Here is a 20,298-nt window from a genome sequence, read left to right as displayed (position 1 = left end):
GAAACAAAATAAGAAAAATAAAACAATGCTTTGTGAGGGGTGTGGGGTGTGTGTGTGCACGTGCACGCACACGCACACATACCTGTGTTTTGATGTTAAGTTTTCTTGATCCTTTCTTGGAAGGAATGAACCTTTATTCTGAAATTATGTCTTCTTCCTGCTTTCTGTTGTTAATTTTTTAAAATAAACTGATATTAATATATTATGGTAGATTTTACTGTTATATTTTTCCTTGTCAAAATATAGTAGCCCATTCAATATTATCCTATCGATCCTTGAAAAAAGAAAAATGTAGGAACTACTGTTGTATACTACAAGGTTGAAATTGATTGAATGATGCAGATTGTTAGAGTTTAGATGAGCACCTTGACTTTTTCTAGACATTCAACATGTGAGTAAAGAGCAGTCCTAATTTAATAGGTTTAATAGGGTGTGATGGTGACTATTTAACAGTTTGTATTAGTAGCTGTAAAGATTTTCCTTAACATATTTCATATAGAAGGGAATTTCTTATGTTTGAATTTATTTGAGAAACATTCATTAAGCACATGGTATTTACTGAACACTGTACTAGATACTGGGTAATATTCTACTAGGTGTGGCAGATCCTGATTGTTTTTGTAGGATTAGATTAGAAGGGTAGAAAATAGGAAGTTTTTTCTCTAAATTGGAAAATCACAGTTTTTTTTTTTTAAAAAGATACAGAACACAGTGTTTCTCCATTACAGTATTTTGGTATTTGTGAGGAAAGTTAAAAGTAATTTATTTAGTAAAAAAAAAGTATCAAAGTTTGTGGCTGGTTTCTAAAAATAAGCACATTCACTTTAAAAATATCCCTCTATGTCCTTGAATTCCAGTGTAGAGAAGTAGTAGAATTACCAGTAGTCTATATTTTTTTTATGTCTGTTAATACCTGGTTGCTTTTGTAGAAGCATGTGGAAACTGTGAAATTATCTGCCTTGCAGGAAGAAGAGGTTGAGAACCACCAATATGTACATTATTTTTGTTTTGTTTTGTTTTTAATCAGATACTTTTAAAAGATAAGCTGAAGAATAAGAATTTATCATCTTTTTAAGGATTTCTAAATATGAAGACTTGCTTCCTCCATTACTGTCCTTGAATCAAATAACCGTTGCTCAGTATTAGGATATGGTTTTAATACTAAGCTGTCCCAGTTTTACGGTTTTCTCAATGTGATTTGCCATGTAGTAGGTAGTTATTAATTTTTTTTTTTTCCTGCTTGATTTTTTTTAAACCTTATCCTCAAATGTATGCCTTCGGGTATTCTGTTTAATATTTTACTATTTGAAATTTTAGATTATTCTATTCTTGAAATTCCATTCCTTTGGATTTTTCTGTGAAAACGAGTAATAAAGGTGGTTTGAACCAAAATATGGCTTGAGGGAGGAAATAACTTGAAATATTTTTTAGAAACAACCGACAGAGGTGGGTCATTGACGAGAGGTGAAAGGGAGAAATCAGGGATAATTATGATTCCCGTGTTGATAGCATGAGAAAATAATAAATGAATACGCTTTGGAAAAAAAGCCAAGCTGGTAGACTAGCCGGTCCCTTCCTCAGGAGAGGAAGTAGAAATATGATTAGCTCACTTTTTGGCCATTTTCAGTTGGAGGAGCTTGAGGGACGTTCCTGTGATAAAGTTTTAGATATATAATACTGTGAAACAGGAGGGAAGGTTTTCCTTGGCATATTTGTTTTCTTTTTTTCATCTCTGCTAATATTAGCTACTAGCATTATTTTTTACACTATAGTGTTCCAAAGTATGGATATACTGTAATTAATTTCTGTATTGATACTCATTGCAAATAGTGTTGGGTTTCTAAGTACGTATTTATACACTTCTGTAAGTAGAATATATTTGTGTAATATTGTAGAATGGACAATCAAAGTAGAATGCTGCATAATGGAATTCCCATAATTTTATTTCAATTGGTGACTATAGTGGATTTTTATTCATTTGTGTATACCATATTTTTACGCAAATAACGGCTTACCTTCTACATTTGTTCGCTGACTGTGCCCTCCCCCACGATGTGTTTTCATAAGTGTACAATGCTAATTTTTTTTACAGCAACATACGTGGGGTGAAGAGGGTGCAGTTTGCAAAACAAATGTAGAAATTGTGCATCATTTGCATAAAAATACGGTATATACAGGGTATGTGGTGAAGTTATTTTGTTTCACTCTAAAGTTCTGTTTTATATCAATATATAAAGGAGGAGTCCAGCTTTAATTTTCATTGAAACCTTTATAGATTTGAACAAATTTCATTTTTATTGGCTTCGTACATTTTCCATGTGAATGATATTTTATTTTATATTTTAATTATGCATTTGTACATTATCTTTCATTAAGGATAACTATACTTTATACAGATTCTAAATATTAATTTTTTAGGAACAGTTTTAGGAAATTTTCCTTACTCTCACATGTTATTAGGGAAATCTGGAATTCCTGCTTTAAGTCTCGGTGGAAACATACTCGATTTTAATTATTAGTGACACATTATATGCTTAGATTTGCAGGAAAGCATATCCAGAATCCATCGAACGATTGACCTAATGTACTCTGACAAGTCTATGATCCAGGTAAGTGAAATTTCTCCCTTACATATTTGGCTATAAAATTGCCAATCTTAAAGTTTCCAATTGATATTTTCCCCATTCAATTGTGTTCTCATACTCTACTTACTGCCTACATTTCTGTTTATTATTTTACAATAAGATGTATTCAATTTTTTTGGAAAGGCTTAATATTAAAAAAAAAATTCCTTTGGGAGAAAAATAGATGACTGTTTAAGGACACTAAGAAGACAATGGGAGAAAAGTTACTTTGTAGCTTTATATACATTACATAAGTTATTTTGTTAAACACAGCCGTCATATTATACTTGTGAAGATTTAGACAAATCATGTGCTATTTTTAATACTGGTCATCGTAAGTTCTTTATTGGGTTAATAACTAACCTAAATAGGTAAACAAATACTATATTCACAACAAATAAGTCTTCAAATTTTTGAAAATCATTCTCTTATCTATACTTCTACCTCCTTTATGTATCTTTAGCTTACTTAACATCCCTCTTTTTTATTATTTGTATTTCATAGATTTTTTTTTTGTATTCCGACCAGTTTTCTGTTGTTAGAAAATATGTTGTTCTCGTAATATCCTCCAGATGATTAGTTTGTGGCTACATGAGATGTGCTGTAATGGACGACGTAATTGCACTTTAACTCTTCTTTTTTCACATTTAGGTTCCTTATCGCTTACATGCGGTTTTAGTTCATGAAGGCCAAGCGAATGCAGGGCATTACTGGGCATACATTTTTGATCATCATGAAAACAGGTGGATGAAGTACAATGACATCACTGTGACAAAATCGTCATGGGAAGAGCTAGTCAGGGACTCTTTTGGTGGTTATAGAAACGCCAGTGCATACTGTTTAATGTACATAAATGATAAGGCACAATTCTTAATACAAGGTAAGAGTATGAAATTTATAGGTTGCGTATATGTTTTTAAATAAGTAACCCTTTTATGTAACTCTGGTCTGTGGTGCGAATGCGTAAGAAATTCACTCAGAGTGAGGGATATGAGGAGGAAGTGCTTGCTGTTGGGTTCTGGCACGTGAGAATGCTGAAATCGAGAGGTAGTGTGATCAGGGCTGAGAATTGGAATGTATTTTGTATTCAGCATTAACTACTAAATGTACATTTGACCTTATCTTTCCTTGCTAAAAAACCTTTAATAACTACATCCACTTATTAACTCATACTTAAACTTTTTAGCCTCTGTTTTCTGCCTTCTGACCATCTGCAGATTCATATACCACTGTTCTGCATATTGAACTTTATGTACTGCGCTGATATTTGATCCTCTTACTGTATTCTCCTTACACCATGCTGTTCTGCACATTTATATCTATGTGTTCTTATGTTATTTTTTTTTTCTTTTTTTACCGATAATGTTATTTCGTTCTTCCTTTGCCTAATTCCTGCTCATCTGTCAAGACTCAGTTGAGGTGTTGGCTCCTCTGCAAAGTTTTTCTTGATCTGCAGAAAGTATCCCATTTTGTGCTCTCACAGCATACCCCTGTCCGGCATTTATTGTTTTGTGCTGGAATTCAGTGTTGACTTGTCTTTCCTACTTCACTCTGATCTGCTCAAAGCCAGGGACCATGACATACCATGCCTTCAGATTTTTGTTTCTGATATTTTAATATGGGTGCTCCATCTAGGAAACAAGGCTTGTTGAAACTGATACAGTTAACTTTCCTTTTGTATTTAATCATTCAGTGAAACTAGGTAGGCGGTCCATTTATGACTGAAAAGTAAAGCTATTTGCATGCATTTTTTTTTTATGTATGGTAGAGGTTGAGTAACTTAAATATTATTCACATATGTTCTGAAAAAATCTTGCTACATAGTAGTTTTCATGAGTAAATATTTTTTTCTATACTTAGATAAAGAATTTTAGTTTTATTTCAAGAGTTTGAGTTATTCTAATTTTTTGAGGAGTTCCACTTCATGAGTAATTAGGCATCCCTTTTACTCTTATAATAGCAAAAAGTAGTAGTATTACAATGTTTGAGTAGCAAAAATTTTGGCTTTATATCTTATATCATTTCTACTCTTCAGATTTAAAAATAATGCTTAGAAAATTACTTATAAGGGATTATAGTTATTTGCATCATTGCTTTTCTGGGCATTTGAGTTTTCTTTAAAGTTGTAAGTACAACTGATTTGTTAAAGGGTAATAATTTATAGTTTAAATCTCTTTGAAATGCGTTCTGTTTTGAGCTTTGCATTTTTCCTTTAATTCTTGATTTTATATTGGTTTTTAAAATATGATTTGCAGAGGAATGTAACAAAGAAACTGGGCAGGCCATTGTTGGAATAGAAACATTACCACCGGATTTAAGGGATTTTGTTGAGGAAGACAACCAAAGATTTGAAAAGGAATTAGAAGAATGGGATGCACAACTTGCCCAGAAAGCTTTGCAGGAAAAGCTTTTAGCATCTCAAAAACTGAGGGAGCCAGAGTCTTCTGTAACAACAGGTTAGTCAGTCCATTTTTATTAAGTTGTATTTTTTTATTAAGTTGTATTTTATTATCAATAGTGCTATATTTAGTGTTGGTGTTTTGTTATTATATGATCATTGAAAGATATGCTCATTGAAAAAAAAAATCAGCTATCATAAGTATGAAAAAGCAGTAAAAATTATCTGAAATTCCATCACTCAGAGAAACCGTAAATCACAGTTTAGTTAACCCCTCTGCCGGGAAGCGCTTTCTGTATAATGCACCTTTATCAGGGTCAGTCAGAGGATTCTGTTGGTGGTTTCCTCCACCCGTCCTGCCTGCTCTGGGGCTCGGCTTGGCAGGGAACAGGAAAAGCTGTGAGATTAGCAGGCAACTCAACCAATTCACTAAAGCTGTCAAGGCAGTGAACTTCACTAAGTTCAGATTTGGTATATCCCTGAATACTTTGTGCAACATTGAAATACCACCATTAACAAAATATACTTTATTTGATTTTTTCAAAATTTTTAAAGTTAAAAACAAAACTAACCAAAACTATGTATTTTATATATTCCAACTAAAAAAGTGTATAGAAATGTAAAACAGGAGATACATTTATAAAAATATTTTAAAATTATTACCTGATGAAATCAATAAAATATTCAAAGTAAACAGTATATGAAAATGAACAAAATGTGTTCAGCAGAATTGAAACTAAAATGTTTTTGATCTTTTTTTAAAAAAAAAAAAAGATTAATTTCATTGTCACTAAATTGAGAATATATTTTAGGGTGATATATTTCCTGCTGCAGAAAAAGTACTATTTCTTTAGTCTAGTTGGAGAAATGAAATGAGATAAATTAAACTCATTTTCCTCAAACTCATTACTCTCTCTTTTTTTTAGTAACTACCCCTCTTCATTTTGTCCATTTTTCTTAAGTCTCTCCTACTTTACACTTAAGCCTTCTACTGCTAACTCACAGTAATACATATTCTCCATTGATATTCCTATATGATAAGGATTAGCCAACATTACCCAAACTTTTAATTTTGTTGTCTTTTCCTGGTCAATATTTTCCACCATATACTTTCCATACTGTTTGTAATTAAAAAAAAAAAAAAAAAATTTAGTGGTAGGTTTTAGGTATACATTTTTATTTCTTAGTATTTAAAATTAACTTGAAGAGATTACAGATATACTTCTGAGAGAAGCCAGAGTACCTAAGAGATAAAGAGAATGAATGTTCAATTCACATGTAACTATTATGACAATTGCCCAGTCTGGGTTTAAGAAAGCAGTAGTAATACTCTCTCAGTAGGAAACCATGTATCCTTTATTGAATTTATGAAAATATGTATTTTGTTTGAGTTAGTAGAAACTGAATGGATTAAGTCTATACATTTGGGAAGCAAGATTGTTATTTAAAAGTGATTTCTATTACTGTACTATCTTTCTTATATTAAGAAATCCATCCTCTGTTGCAGGGGCATTTAACGTAGCACAACTGAATAAGGGAACTGGGTACTGTTCACGGAACACTTATCATTAGTGGAGAAATTTTATTTCAACGCCCATATGATCCTCTTCCCATTTCTTTTCAGAGTTTTCAAAATAAGTGACTTGTCTAATTTGGTATAATACTTCTCAGCATCTCAAAGAGAACCTGTATTTAAATCTCCTAAGTGCATGCTAGGCTGATGAGTGAAAAGTAGAAACAGTATAAGGAGATCTTGGTCTTAAAATCCATCAGAGTGATTTGCCTTCCTTCCCTGCAAATCTTCTCAAAAAATCTGTACTGCAAGAACCATTAAAATCCAATTTCTTCTGAGTAGTATTATGAAGAATATTAATTTATATAATATTTATCAAATTAGTATTTGTCATTCTTCTGCTGAAATGTGATCAAGAAATCCGTGTGCATCTATTCTGTAGTACCATTCATAGTCTTACTGAAAGTAAAATAAATACTACGTGGTAGAAGACTATTGTTTGGTCTATCTTTTGCTAACTCCCTAACCTACTTTTGCAAAGGAAAACTTACCTGAATACTTTTGTTTTGATTTCTAATAATAGTCCCTTACTAAGGAGCAGCATGTAAGAATTAACCCAGGAGAGGTTTTCTGAGTGCAAGCAGTACACACCATCTATGGTCAGCTAAGAGTTAAATCAGGAACTCTGGAGGAGGGGTCTAGAATATGCATTCTTAAAAAAAAAAAAAAAAAAATTCTTAAAAAGATTTGGATAATTCTGAGGTATACACCTAGTTAGCAAGATGGCTCTAGGGTATGTTTATAAAACAGAGACATTGTCCTGATGAGAGAAGCGCTCTGCCTGAGTTACTATTTTATTTGTGTTACTCTCATCTTGTGTCAAAAGTATTTGAGACCCTTACAACATACCTAGCATACTCCAGTTTTCTTTTTTAATTAAGAAACCAAAACAAAGGAGCAAAAAAAAAAGTAGAAAAAATAAGGAGAATGTGGTTAATATTGGAATGAAATGTATCCCATAAGATTTGTTAAATTTCCCCAGAAGTGACATGCAGATTTGGCTCTGAGACTTCTTTACAAACACCATTTACAAGTAAAATATGCTGATGTCCCAGAAAAATACAACTGGTTCCTGAGACTACAACCTGGTAGAATGCATAGTATCCTCAAGTGTTCTTAAGTTCCTTAAAAGCAGGGACTGGGGTGGTAGTCTTACTTATATCTCCAGCACCTCATATAATAAATGACATATCATGTCCCATGAATGTTTTCTGAATCGAATTCAGTCCCTAGGAGATTCCAAAGAGTTTCCTAGAGACAACCCACGGTGTAACAGAATATCAAGATTTCAAAAGTATAGCCAAGATAATTCTGTAGTAGGGAAGTGAGGGAAAATCGTGTGATGCAGGTGTAGCACTCTCTTCTAGATAAATTTTAGGTTCAACTCAGGTGGTGCAGTGGTTAAGCATTCAGCTGCTAACCAAAAGGTTGGCAGTTCGAATCCACTAGCTGCTCCTTGGAAACACCATGGGGCAGTTCTACTCTGTCCCATAGGTTTGCCATGAGTCAGAATCGACTTGATGGCAACGGGTTTTTTATTTGTTCTGGTTCCTAAGCCCCTCCCTACCATTCCCCTGAGATTCTGTTTGGAGCAGGGTGGGGCCCAGGAATATGAACTTTTAAAAGTTCCACTGGGTGTTCTGTGTAGTCAGCTTAGCATGGTTCCTTCCATAGGCTGCCTTTTAAAGGTGATATTGAAGAACATAACCAGGGAATACACCTAAGTAGAAACACTCGCCGTCACCACCACCACAGCTCCACTGCTTCTACAGGAAGGTGGACCGAAGGAGCAGGCTCATCGTGCCCTCAAAATTTGGGGTTTTCTGTGACATCCAAACAAGTGAATGAAACCGCTACATTATTAACATATGACATGGCTAGAAAATCCCTTAAGTAAGATATAGCCATTCAAAAACTCAAATGAAGCACTCATAGAAAAAATAAATGATTTGGAGCCCTGGTGACACAGTGGTCAAGAACTCGGCTGCTGAACAAGAAAAGATCAGTAGTTCGAATCCACCAGTGCTCTTTAGAAGCCCTATGGGGCAGTTCTTCTCTGTCTTGTAGGGTTGCTATGAGTTGGAATCAACTTACAGCAGCTGAAAGTTTGGTTTCTGTTTAGGTGCAGGAATATTATATACCTCATAGAGAACTAACTGGTCATTCACAGTGAAATGAGTTTATTCAGAAATTTATAGCCGTAAGTAGGGAACCAGGGAACACTATCAGGATAGATTCACACGGGTTACAGAGGTAATCACCAGCTGTATTCTAAGTAGTAGCCTGAACGATATATACCAACTGAAGAATTAGTATATAAACTGTCAGTTAGGACATAAAATAAACAGCGTGGTCTCTTTTATTGAGTTTGTACCATTTACCCAGGCCAGCAGTGATGAGCTTTTTATGGGTTATAGGATGAGTAAAAATCATTGTGGTATTTCCATGATAAAAGCTGTTGTTTTTAATAAAGAAATGGAAATTGCCTAAATGTACAGTAGGGTATTAGTTATATGAGTCATCCATACAGAATACATTATAATAGAAGCAGTAAAAATTATGCTGACATAAAAATGTTTGCTATAAGTTATAAAACTGTATATTCAGAATAATTCCCTCTTCATTTAAAAACAGTATATGTATATAGATGATGTCTAGAAATATATAACATCAAATATATTAATAGCACTTATCTCTCGGTAGTGGATAACGGTTTATTTCCTCATTTTGCTTATTTGTTTGTTCTAGAAAACATGTTTTTACTCTTTTGGTTTAACAAAATGAAGCCAAATCCACTTTTCTTTTTATGCAGGTCCTCTATTATAATCTGACCCCCTCGTAATTCTTCCAACATTACTTTTCCTTTTAGTACCCAGAGTTTCATCTAAACCAGATTACTCCCTATTTCTCTTACATTTAGACAACTTTCCTATCCTTATGGCGTTGCTCATGAAGTATCCTTCACTTCAAAAATGTCGTCTTAACATCAGTGGTCTTGAAATTTTACCCATTCTTCAGACCTTTCTCATACCCCAAAGTCTTGATAAATCCCTCTCATATAACCCCTACAGCAACTATTATCCTTTTCCTCTGAATCCCAAACTATTCTCACTACCAAATGTATCATATCATCCTATCCCTCTTTCTGTCATTACAGTGCTTTTGCATATGCTATTCTTTCTGCCTGGAGCCTTCTCCTTTCTCATCTTCAAGATAATCCTTTCTACAAATCCTTCAAGGTGCAGCTCAGTTGACATTTCTTCTAGAAAGTCTTTCTTAACATGCACCATCATCCCACGTGTGTGTATTGGGTCCACAGTGCTTATCTAGATCCTTGTGCATAACTCTATTACTGCATTTAGCACACTGTGTTGCAATTAAGTGTATACGTACATGGTTTTTCTGAAAGTTTTTTAAAACAAGTATGTTGTGTCTTTGTTTCCCCCTACATTTTAATACCTGGCCTAGTACTGACAGTGGCGCAGGCTTGATAAACAGGTTGTGAATGCGGTTTGGGTTTTTTGATTCCTGTTTGTCAGGGTTTCAGATCCTTGTAGGTTCACCTACTGTGATTACAGCACCACTCATGTAAGGTCCCTGGGAGATAATCCACAGGGGAAACTCTAGAGGAAATGGTTCTGTGTGACATTAGGGCAAAATCATTCTGCCCTACTCATGAGGTTGTTGGACTCAAATTCCTGTGTGAAAAAAAATCTCGACCCTGGTGTCCTAAGGTGGATTGGACTATGTTGACCAGCTAAAAAAAAATTTTTTTTTTTTTCCTCATAAGTGCTTATTTTACATAAGATTCTGCAGGTTTCAGTGCTGTAGAGCAATGCCAGACCAAATAGATTTCTTTGATGCTTAATCATGGTAGGCTTACATCCTCATAACAATTTTGACATTTTATCTGTTATGGGGAGAAGAAACATAGAATAGAAAAAGCTAAGAAAAGCTTTATCAATAAGAGGTTTTGTTCTGTTCACCCCTAAAGCAACTGGCTTAAGCCATCTATCACAGAGCCTTCCAGAAATGGAACTCTCCTAAGCTGGAGGTAGCCCAAGGTTTTCTTTATCTGTCATAAAGAACTGAAAGAACATTGCAGTTCAGAGTCAGGAAGTACAGGAATGAAAACATTTATCTTCTTTTAACTTCTTGCCTTGTCACGCATATTATAAACTTTTCCACTTCTAGTTTTCCTTATCATAGAAAATTTTACCTCCACCAACCTAGTTACTCATGCCAGAAACCTAGAGTCATTCTTTATATCTAGTCTCTAAGCTTCAAGCACAAAATATATGTTGAATCAAGTCATTGCTTTCTACCTCTGTTGCTTTCTCTCTTGCCTGTACTGTTCTAGTACCTTCACTGACCTATAGTTTCAGTCTCCTCTCTAATCCATTCTTCAAAATATACCCAAAAATGATTTAAAAAAAAAAATTGCCATGTTGGCATCATATTTAAAGTCTTTATTTACTTTGTGTTATACTCAAAACTCTTTCATGACTTAAAGGCCCCTAATGATTTTGCCCCTACCTGTACATCTCTTGCCATCCTCTCTGCTTGTACTGTATGTAGTCCAATACACTGGGCTTCTTTTGGATCCAGCCTATGCTTGCTGCATGGGTTCTTCATTCTTCCATCTGGCAAACCGAGCCCATCCATCGCTCAGCTTAAAAGCCCTTTATCCCATATCCTACAACCTAAATTCACTACCATCCAGTTTTATTCCTAGAATGTGCTATTGTAATATTGTCATAATTCATAATAATGTGTGTGATTCTTTGTTTAATGAATTCCCCGTAATTGACTATAAGCTTCATGGGGACAGTGACTGGCTCTTTTGTTCACACCTGAATTCCCAGTGCCTGACCTAGTGCCTGTCACATAGATGGGTTAATTAAAATTTGTTGGGTAAATGAATGATCATGTATGTACTTTGAAATTATAATTTTTTGAAATAATTCACGTTGAGAAATTTTTTTAAATTAATATAATATTAGATAGGAATAAGAGGATTTACTTTGTGTTATACTCAAAACTCTTTCATGACTTAAAGGCCCCTAATGATTTTGCCCCTACCTGTACATCTCTTGCCATCCTCTGAGCACAGACCCACTTAGTCAATCCGAGTAGCAACATAGAACATTTTAGGGTACTTTCTTATTCCCCATATCCGTTCATTAAATTAGTTATTAGTTCGTTTGTTCCATTATGTTATTATATGCCTATTGTATGCTAGGTATTTAATTATGCTAGGTATTGAAGAATCAGCAATACAGAAGAGGGATAGCGTCCCTAGTCTTGAGATTCCTACGTTCTAGTAGGGGATGTAGCCTTTAAACAAATACAACAGTAAGTCATAGTTGTGGTAAGCACTGTTAAAAAGAAGGTATAAGTTACTCTGGGAGTGATTTTGCCCCACCAGGGGACATTTGGTAATGTCCGGAGATGTGTTTACTTGTCACTCCTTGGTGGAGAGTTGGTGGTACTACTTTCATCTTGTGGGTAGATGCTGGAGTACACTGGACAGCCGTCCACACCAAAGAATTATTCTGTCCAAAATGTTGATAGTGCTGAGATGGAGAAACCCCACCCTAAAAGGTTATCACTGGGAGACCTAGCCTCTTCTGGAGTAATCAAATACTTACATAGGGAAATGGCATTTAAGCAAAAATGACAAGTGGAAGTTACTAGATGGGGAGAGTGAGAGAGTAGGTCAACATACAGGCACAGGAAAGACTATATGGAAGGATCTGAAGGACATACCCTTCCTTTGGTGTATTAGTAAACACCCCCCCCAAAAAAAAAAAAAAATTCTTTATGCATGTTCCCCTTTGACCAAAGGATGAAGGGCACAAGATGATGGTGAAGAGATAGGCAGAGGTCCACTTATGTAAAACCTTATAGGTTGTGAAACGATTTTGAAGTTGTCTGTAAAGCACACTTCATTCAGAGTACATTGTTGGCTATAAGGGTTCTGAGTTCAGGAGGTGAGTAACAGTTGGAGATATATATTTCAAAGTTATCTTCACATGGATGGCATTTGAAGTCTTGAATTTGTAATGGTACCAGTTTGTGAAATTGTTTTTGTTTTTCCTCTGCCAATACTCAGCTTACCAGGGGCAGTTTCAGAAAACATAGAAGGTTGGGCTCATTCAGGGTTAGGGCTTTTTCAGGTGTGCTGTCTGTGGAAACTGAGACCAGGATTGCATACAAACCAAAAACTTCTTCTTTTGGTAAATTGCTAATGATTTTCCGAAATTAGATTTTGGTACTTACCATGTCAGAATAATTTATTGTGAATTCCTTAACTTAAATTACAATGAATGCTTCAGAAATTATTTGTGTTTTCTTTGTGTTTTTTTTTTTTTGGTGAATTCTTGGGGGGAAGTTCATTATGTTGAAGGATATTATACTTTAAATAGAACAGTAAAATTGGTTGTTATATAAATTCAGAATTATTAGAAATAAGTAATGTAGATTCATCTTAGTGTAGACTCTCTGTGATTTATATTAGATACACAATTGATTCTTTTCTCATGAAGCACAAGCGGGAGAACCAGAATACCTAGAGCAGCCATCAAGAAGTGATTTCTCAAAGCACTTGAAAGAAGAAACTATTCGAATAATTACCAAGGCATCACATGAGCATGAAGATAAAAGCCCTGAAACAGTTTTGCAGTCGGTAAGAACTTTTCTTTTAGCTCTCTGAACATAGCCCTGTTGGCAGCATTTCCTAGGAACGTGATGGTGAGTGACCTGTCTGGGAGTCAGGAGACACAGCGTCAAGTGATAGCCCTACTGTAGGTGAGCAGTGACCGGGGCACCCACCTAATCCCAAGGCTGTCACTTCCGAAGCTGTAGATACAAAGATGCTTTTCGTATAGGTTTCTGTCTGCCTGTTAGAGAATTATGAACAATCATAATCATAGACTAAATTGGCCATTTGATTTTGAACTTTTAATAGAGCAGCATAAAATTTAGCAGTAGTTCTGCTCTCCCCTAGCACTCTCTCCACCTGGAGCCTTATTACATTAGAAGAGTTGGGAATTTAAGGTGTTATTTTTATTGCTCCATAAAGTGTGGTTAACAATGAAATCATTAATGCCCTAGGTTAGAGTATTATTAGCAGGAGCGACGTGATCTTAAAAAATTGTTTATGCATATTTCAGTGGGATAGAAAAATTCTTATCTTATTATATTCTAATTCTCAGGTATATGTTTTTATATCAGTAAGTTGAACACATTGGTCTTATACTACGTTATTATCATATGATAGACTGAAAGGTGTTATTTGAAGAATTTAGAACTACAAAACCTTTCAGTCGCTATGATTATATTTTGTTTTTGTAGTAAGCGTGAGCACCTCTAATGCTGGTTTCCTGATAGCTGATTTTAGTATTTGAACATTCCCCTCCTAGAGAACTAGAAGGAACAGTGCATGACAAAATTTTACAGTGCAGAATTTTCTGCTAAGGAAGTAAATTTAACCTGCTAATTCCAGTGAGGTCTTTAACAAATAGGACTTGATCAACCAAAATTTTCAATAGAATATTTTGTTAATTACACTAAATAATCAGAAATTACTTTTTTATTTCATTTCCTGTTTGGAAATTTTTGAAAATATTTTAATATATCATCTTACCAAAAAAAAACCTTTTAATATATTAATGTAATTAGATTTTCTTCTTGAAGATTCCAAACATTGTATAAAAATAATGCCTCAGAGGCTCTAAATGAGCTTTGATGAACATCTGCTAGCTGTAAAGTATTTAATGAAACATGCTTTAATGAACCTGGGATGCGTGTTTCTTGGGGGATGGTGGAACAGGAAAAACTCTGGGCGGGAGAAGGAGCCAAGGGGTAGGTGCAAGAGAGACATTTTTGCCTGATACAAAAAATTATTTTGCCAGGGCCTTTGCTAATTAAGATTTTTGCTAGAACCTACATTATGGCTAGTGAGAATCATCCATTTAGCTCGAATTAGAAAAACAAAAGCATTACATATTATAAAATCATTTTTTTAGTTGACTATTCATTTGTTATTTAAATTCCCAGAAATTAGCACTTAAGTTTTGATTATGTACTTACTTACTTAACATCAGTATCGTCTTGTAAACTAACAGCCTACTGCCTCACTTTCACGTGAAAAGAGGATGACACGGAGAGAATATGATACTTTTTTTTTTCCCCATTTACTTGTCTTTTTGAGTAGTGCCCACAGTTGATCCTATTGTCTGTATAAATCCTGCAGCATGTCTAAGGATATGTCAGCGGCCATCTGGAAAGGCCTGTGGTTCTTGGTCTCATGGCCAGTTGCTTAAAAAAAGAAAGAAACCATTGCTGTTGGTTCGATTCTGACTCATAGCAACCCTATAGGACAGAATAGAACTGTACCATAGGGTTTCCAAGGCTATAAATCTTTGTGGAAGCAGACTGCCACACCTTTCTCCCATGGAGTAACTGGTGGGTTTGAACCACCAACCTCTCAGTTAGCAGCGGAATACTTAACCACTGCGTCGCCAGGGTTCCCGATCATTTGCTTAGAATCATGGTAATCACTCCTTGTTTGGGTTTTCTCATTTAATTCTATAGATCAGAAGCTTAACTGCATAGGCTAAAAAAGTCTTAAGACTTTGAATTAGATAGTCCTGGGTTTTTTAATATTTGTTTACTACTTACTAGCTACGCAACTTTGAATAAGTTGCTTAATTTCTCTAAACCTCACTTTTCTTTTCCACAAAATAGAAGTGATTGTAGGATTAATTAAGGTTATTCATTTGAAAATACCTGACATGTATAGGCACTAAGTAGCTGTCTCCATGGCACACAACAACGTAGCTGTTAGGTCCTCTGTGTTACTTAAACCTAGCCATCTTGCAAATGTAACAATACATTATTAAGTTCCAACTTCAGTGTAAGAAGAGCTCCTGGGAAAGCTTAGAATCACAAAAACCATAGAGAGATATTCTCAAAATATTTATGCAGCTTGAGCTTTAGAAGAATGCCTTCAATTTTAAATGGAATTCTTTAGAAAATTTGAGAAGTACAGAAAAGTAGACTTCAAGAAAGAATCATACATATTCCCACTACCAAAGTTAATCATATGTTGATATGTTGGTACTCTTGATTTTATAGACAGGTTTGGGATTTATTTTACATAGTTGACCTACTACTGCATATACAGTTTTATATCTTACCTTTTCTGTTTTTACTCTTCTAGCCTTGTAATCATTTCTCTATGTCACAAACTTTTGTCAAAAAAAAAAAAAAAAACACATTTAATGGCTGAGTACTATTCCATTGAGTGATTCAGTTCTTGTTTACTTACCCATTCCCCTGCTGCATATTTGTTTCTATTTTTACATTATTATAAACAGTCTGCTTGAAATAAAACTTTTCCGATTTCGTATTATTTCTTTAAGATAGATTCCCCCACAGTTGTTACAAGATTAAAAACTGTGGTCATTTTAAAGTTCTGTAGCCAAGGCGGTTGTAGTCATGCAGCTTTCTAACAAATGTTTTATGAGACCATCTTTTTATTTATTTTTCACTCGGGCTCTTAAGCAAGCCCTTAAGCACTGTGCCACCAGCGCTCCTGGATAGGTAATGAATTTCTGGTATTTAGCGAAAATATTTTATTTAACACCTTTTAAGTTTAGCCTTTTTGGAGGTGTTTGCATAGGGCCCAATTATAATAGAAAAAAATAAACACACATTTATTTTATCTCAGCGAACCCAAAAAACGTCACACTGAAATCCTTTGTGAAAAAATGTAGTGGCTTTGGATTACCTGAACTTAATGAATGATACCTGAGAATTATTCTGTGGCTGAAGCTTTTTTCTCCCACACTTTTCACCATGTAATTGATCAGCGTTGTGCTGCTGAAACTCTTCTGCAGTAAGTGGGGAGGCTTACAAAACATTGATGTTTCCTAAGTGCGGTTTTGTTTTTCAAAAGGAATATATTGTTTTATAAGGATCAGTATTCTAAGTCATAAATTTCCAAGTTGCTACTTGCCATAATTGCCTTAACTTTATGTTTTCTGTTTTAAGATAATTTCAGGTAATTAATAAAAATCTTTTAATTATTCTTCTAACTTCTTAACAGAGGAATTTATTGTAACACCTTTCAAGTTTAACCTTTTTTGAAGTGTTTACTGGGATTGATTTGCTGGTGAGGAATTCTTCACCCAAAAGTCCAGACAGATTTTTCCGTTTACCTGTTTATATTTCACTCTCTTGAACAGAAACCTGGTGGAAGTATTCCTCATTCATATGCTGGAAAGATTAAAAATCTGTAACTAAATATCATGGGCCAAATGTTTAGCTATAAGATACGTGTGATAGTCATATTTGAGCTAGAATTATTCAAATACAGCAACTTAAAGTAGCATAATAAAATAGTATAATATTGGTAATACCTGCCATTTATGGAACAACTTTAACGTACCCGGTGTTGGGTTAGCTGGATATTCTCTCTCATGATCACAACAACTCTGCAGGTTGGTCATTTCCTTTTGAAAAGTTGAGGATCCGGGTAAAGTAAGAAAATCTTTTCTAACATTCTTATGGTTAAAAATAACATTCATTTTAAAAGGGAAAAATTCCCGTCTTGGCCATTAGTTATGTTCTGTTGTTTAGTTATTGCCTGTGCACCTCTGGAAAACCAGAAAATGTTCACGTGCTGAAATTTACTCTAAAATTTACTGTATATTACTCATGCTAAAAATGTCTATTTTATGTCAGAACTGTGCTTAGGAAAATATCTATGCTTAGGGACACTGTTCTTTATAGTGCAAATTGAAATTAGTTAAGCAAGCTGCCTTCAAACACCTGAAGTACTTTAAAAATGTGTTTGTAGATAAACAGTAGGACATGCTAGTTATAAATCTGTTCAGTGAAATAAGACCTTTTTGGAGTTACTGGAATTTTTTTTTAACGTAAACTTTAGCTTTATAGATAACACTAGTAAATATAACTTCAGTGTTTATAATTTTTAAGTACTTGGAGTCCGGAATGCTTTGTGGGGTAAAAAAAAATGAAAACTTAGAGTTTGGGAGGTGAAGGCGAAGCTGTAGATCTTGTACTATCACTTGATTGATATATTTGCCTCTGTTGTTCAGTTTTAAGTGGCTTCGTTTCATACTAAGCAAATGCAAATATTTTAGAAGACCAGAGAGTCTGTGCACTCAAACTTGGTGTTCCCATTGTTCTGTTTCTAATGTTGATACTAATGATTCTCTTCTGCAGAAACCTGGAAATGCCACAAGCCAGCCAGCTTCTAACCAGCGAGTTGTAGAGGTGGCGATTCCTCATATAGGGAAATTTATGATTGAGTCAAAGGAGGGGGGTTATGATGACGAGGTACCTTTATTATAGCCCTCTGCACTATTGCTACTTATTTTTTGCTATTTAATAGAAGTACTTTGGGCATGCCTGCACCCTCACACTTATGTTTATTGCACATAATATACAGCTTTGCCACCCATGGTCTGAAATTACCTTACCAGTTGCTAACAGAACTTTGAATTTTAAATGCAAATTTAAGCTTATGAAATTTGTCAAAAGAATAATTTTACGTTTCTGGAATTCTTTTATGTAGAAATAGATTAATTTACTCTCAGGATGATGGATTACGATAGGATTTGTTTAATTAATAGAAAACTTTTGAGCATTTAATGATTTTATTTTCCTTTCCTGTTTTACTTGAATTATTTATAATACTTTTTGCCCAGCATTATCTACCAGAAAATCCTATAGCATCACTGCAAAATAGATAATTGATGTTTTTGTTTCTGCTACTTCTCTGCATGCCTGAGAATTGAATGATTTATCAACATCACCAAGTGCCTACAGGTGTTCATAGTGGCCCTTCCCTCTTATTTGTTTTTACCTCTTTGCTGTGAACACTCATTTATTTAGGCAGTTTTTCAACAGTGTAGGAGCCCTGGTGTCACAGTGGTTAAGAGCTATGGCTGCTAACCAAAAGGTCAGCAGTTCGAATCTACCAGCTGCTCCTTGGAAATCCTATGGGTCAGTTCTGCCCTTTCCTGTGGAATCGCTGTGAGTTGGTTTTGGTTTTCAGTAGCTCGGAGACATTTTCACTTCTCATGATACGGTTCTTAGGAATCCAAATGAAAATGTCTTGTTATCCTGGTCTATGAAATTATTTCTTTTCTTTTTTGCTTTTCTCTCTGAGATTCTTAGAGTTATTATTTTCCATATTGAAGGCCAATAAAACCGTTTCTGAATAGTAACAACAAAGAAGACCATGTCTGTGGCCGGGGGACGTTTGAGAAAAACCTTGATGGATTATATTAGCTCATTTGTTGATTTTTACTGGCATAGATAAATGAGAATTGAACATATATAAAATAGAGTTTTCCAAGTAAATTTTTTTCAGGTTTACTCCCAGGTTATAGGTTAACTATTAAAAAAGATCTAATCTCCAAAACCAGAAATGTTATATGTAATAACATTAATATCACTGCTAACATAAGAAAGCATAGGCTACGAGGAGAATATGAGGCAGATTTATGAGATGGGAACTGGTCTGAAGGGTTTTTCTTAAGTGTATAATGTTAGACATATTATAACTTTCAGTGTCTAATCCAAAATAAATCCATGGTTATTAAGCTTCAATGAATCAGATAACGGGTTGCAGTCTCTTGAATTGCTCTAGTAAGATAGCCTCATAGCGCATTGAACTATTCCATTTTGCAGATATTTTAAAATGTAAACAACTGAGGGTAATAAGCTATTATGAAAGCAAAGAAATACTTTAGTATTTATTTAGTCATTAATAACATTGTTCCAAGGAATTTTTAATTAGCATATTGGCTCTTGAAAATTAAGGAAACTGGCATGTTTTTAATAAAAATGTTAATGCATTGATCAAGCACCTAAGTGTTAAATGTTTGTATTTGAGTGAGCCTTCTGGCATTTAATAAGGTAGAATTGTGATTAATCATTTAACACTATCTTTTGTGTTAGTACTTGTGCTGTTGGTTGATTTTTTTTTTTTCTTAATAGTTGGACTGACAGTTTAACAGTGCATGTGCCTTGGAACTTTTAAAAATAAGTCATATGGATACAGGGCTGCTGCTTTCAGATATGCAGGTCGTATAGATATGCGGGGGGCCTAGCCAAAGGGCAGAAGTGGGGTTAAAATTGAGCTCACTCAGGGCAGCACACTTTTCTGATTTGTCTGTCCAAGTGAGTGTGCATTTTTTAAATTTCTCAGTTCAGAAAGGGTGCTTTTTTGCAGTTTGCACAAAGGCACCATGTCAGCTAGCTGTCCCTGTATGGATGATTTCAAAAGCTGCTTACCTGCATATCAGATTACATTTGGTGTATTTAAAAAATGCAGCATTTGATATATGTAAATCGTGAAACACAAAGGAGCTTTTAACTTGCATGTAAAGAATTTATTTTGGTTTTTGATTGTTTTATGTTAACAATTCAAAAACTCTTACTTTAAATCCCTCGTGGCAGATCATGATGACACCAAACATGCAAGGTATTATCATGGCGATAGGTAAATCCAGGAGTGTGTATGACAGGTGTGGCCCTGAAGCGGGGTTCTTTAAGGTACAATTAACGTTTTCCTTCTCTTCTTTTTTTTAAAGTAAACTTTAAAAAAATGTTTTATTTTCTTCATTTAAATCTGGTTTATCTGTATAGATTTTCTTTTCCCA

General features: G+C 34.6%; 1 protein-coding gene across 8 annotated transcripts in view; it reads left to right on the top strand.

The window, feature by feature from the left end:
- Window positions 1–20,298, top strand: part of USP25 (ubiquitin specific peptidase 25) — a 167,790-nt gene that overhangs the window by 123,244 nt on the left and 24,248 nt on the right. For 4 of the 8 annotated variants that reach the window (XM_049858419.1, XM_049858417.1, XM_049858415.1 and 1 more), the window contains 6 exons: window positions 2,539–2,609; window positions 3,276–3,504; window positions 4,880–5,080; window positions 13,144–13,283; window positions 17,852–17,965; window positions 20,096–20,191. In XM_049858419.1, coding sequence (XP_049714376.1) covers window positions 2,539–2,609; window positions 3,276–3,504; window positions 4,880–5,080; window positions 13,144–13,283; window positions 17,852–17,965; window positions 20,096–20,191 — 851 coding nt within the window. The remainder of the gene's footprint in view (window positions 1–2,538; window positions 2,610–3,275; window positions 3,505–4,879; window positions 5,081–13,143; window positions 13,284–17,851; window positions 17,966–20,095; window positions 20,192–20,298) is intronic. The other 4 variants (XM_049858420.1, XM_049858416.1, XM_049858421.1 and 1 more) reach the window with 2 other exon arrangements.

The sequence above is a fragment of the Elephas maximus genome, chromosome 18 (genome assembly GCF_024166365.1).
Source record: "Elephas maximus indicus isolate mEleMax1 chromosome 18, mEleMax1 primary haplotype, whole genome shotgun sequence".
Classification (NCBI taxonomy): domain Eukaryota; kingdom Metazoa; phylum Chordata; class Mammalia; order Proboscidea; family Elephantidae; genus Elephas; species Elephas maximus.
The sequence above is the reverse complement of the archived record's forward strand: the minus strand, read 5'-3'. Positions and strand labels throughout refer to the sequence as shown.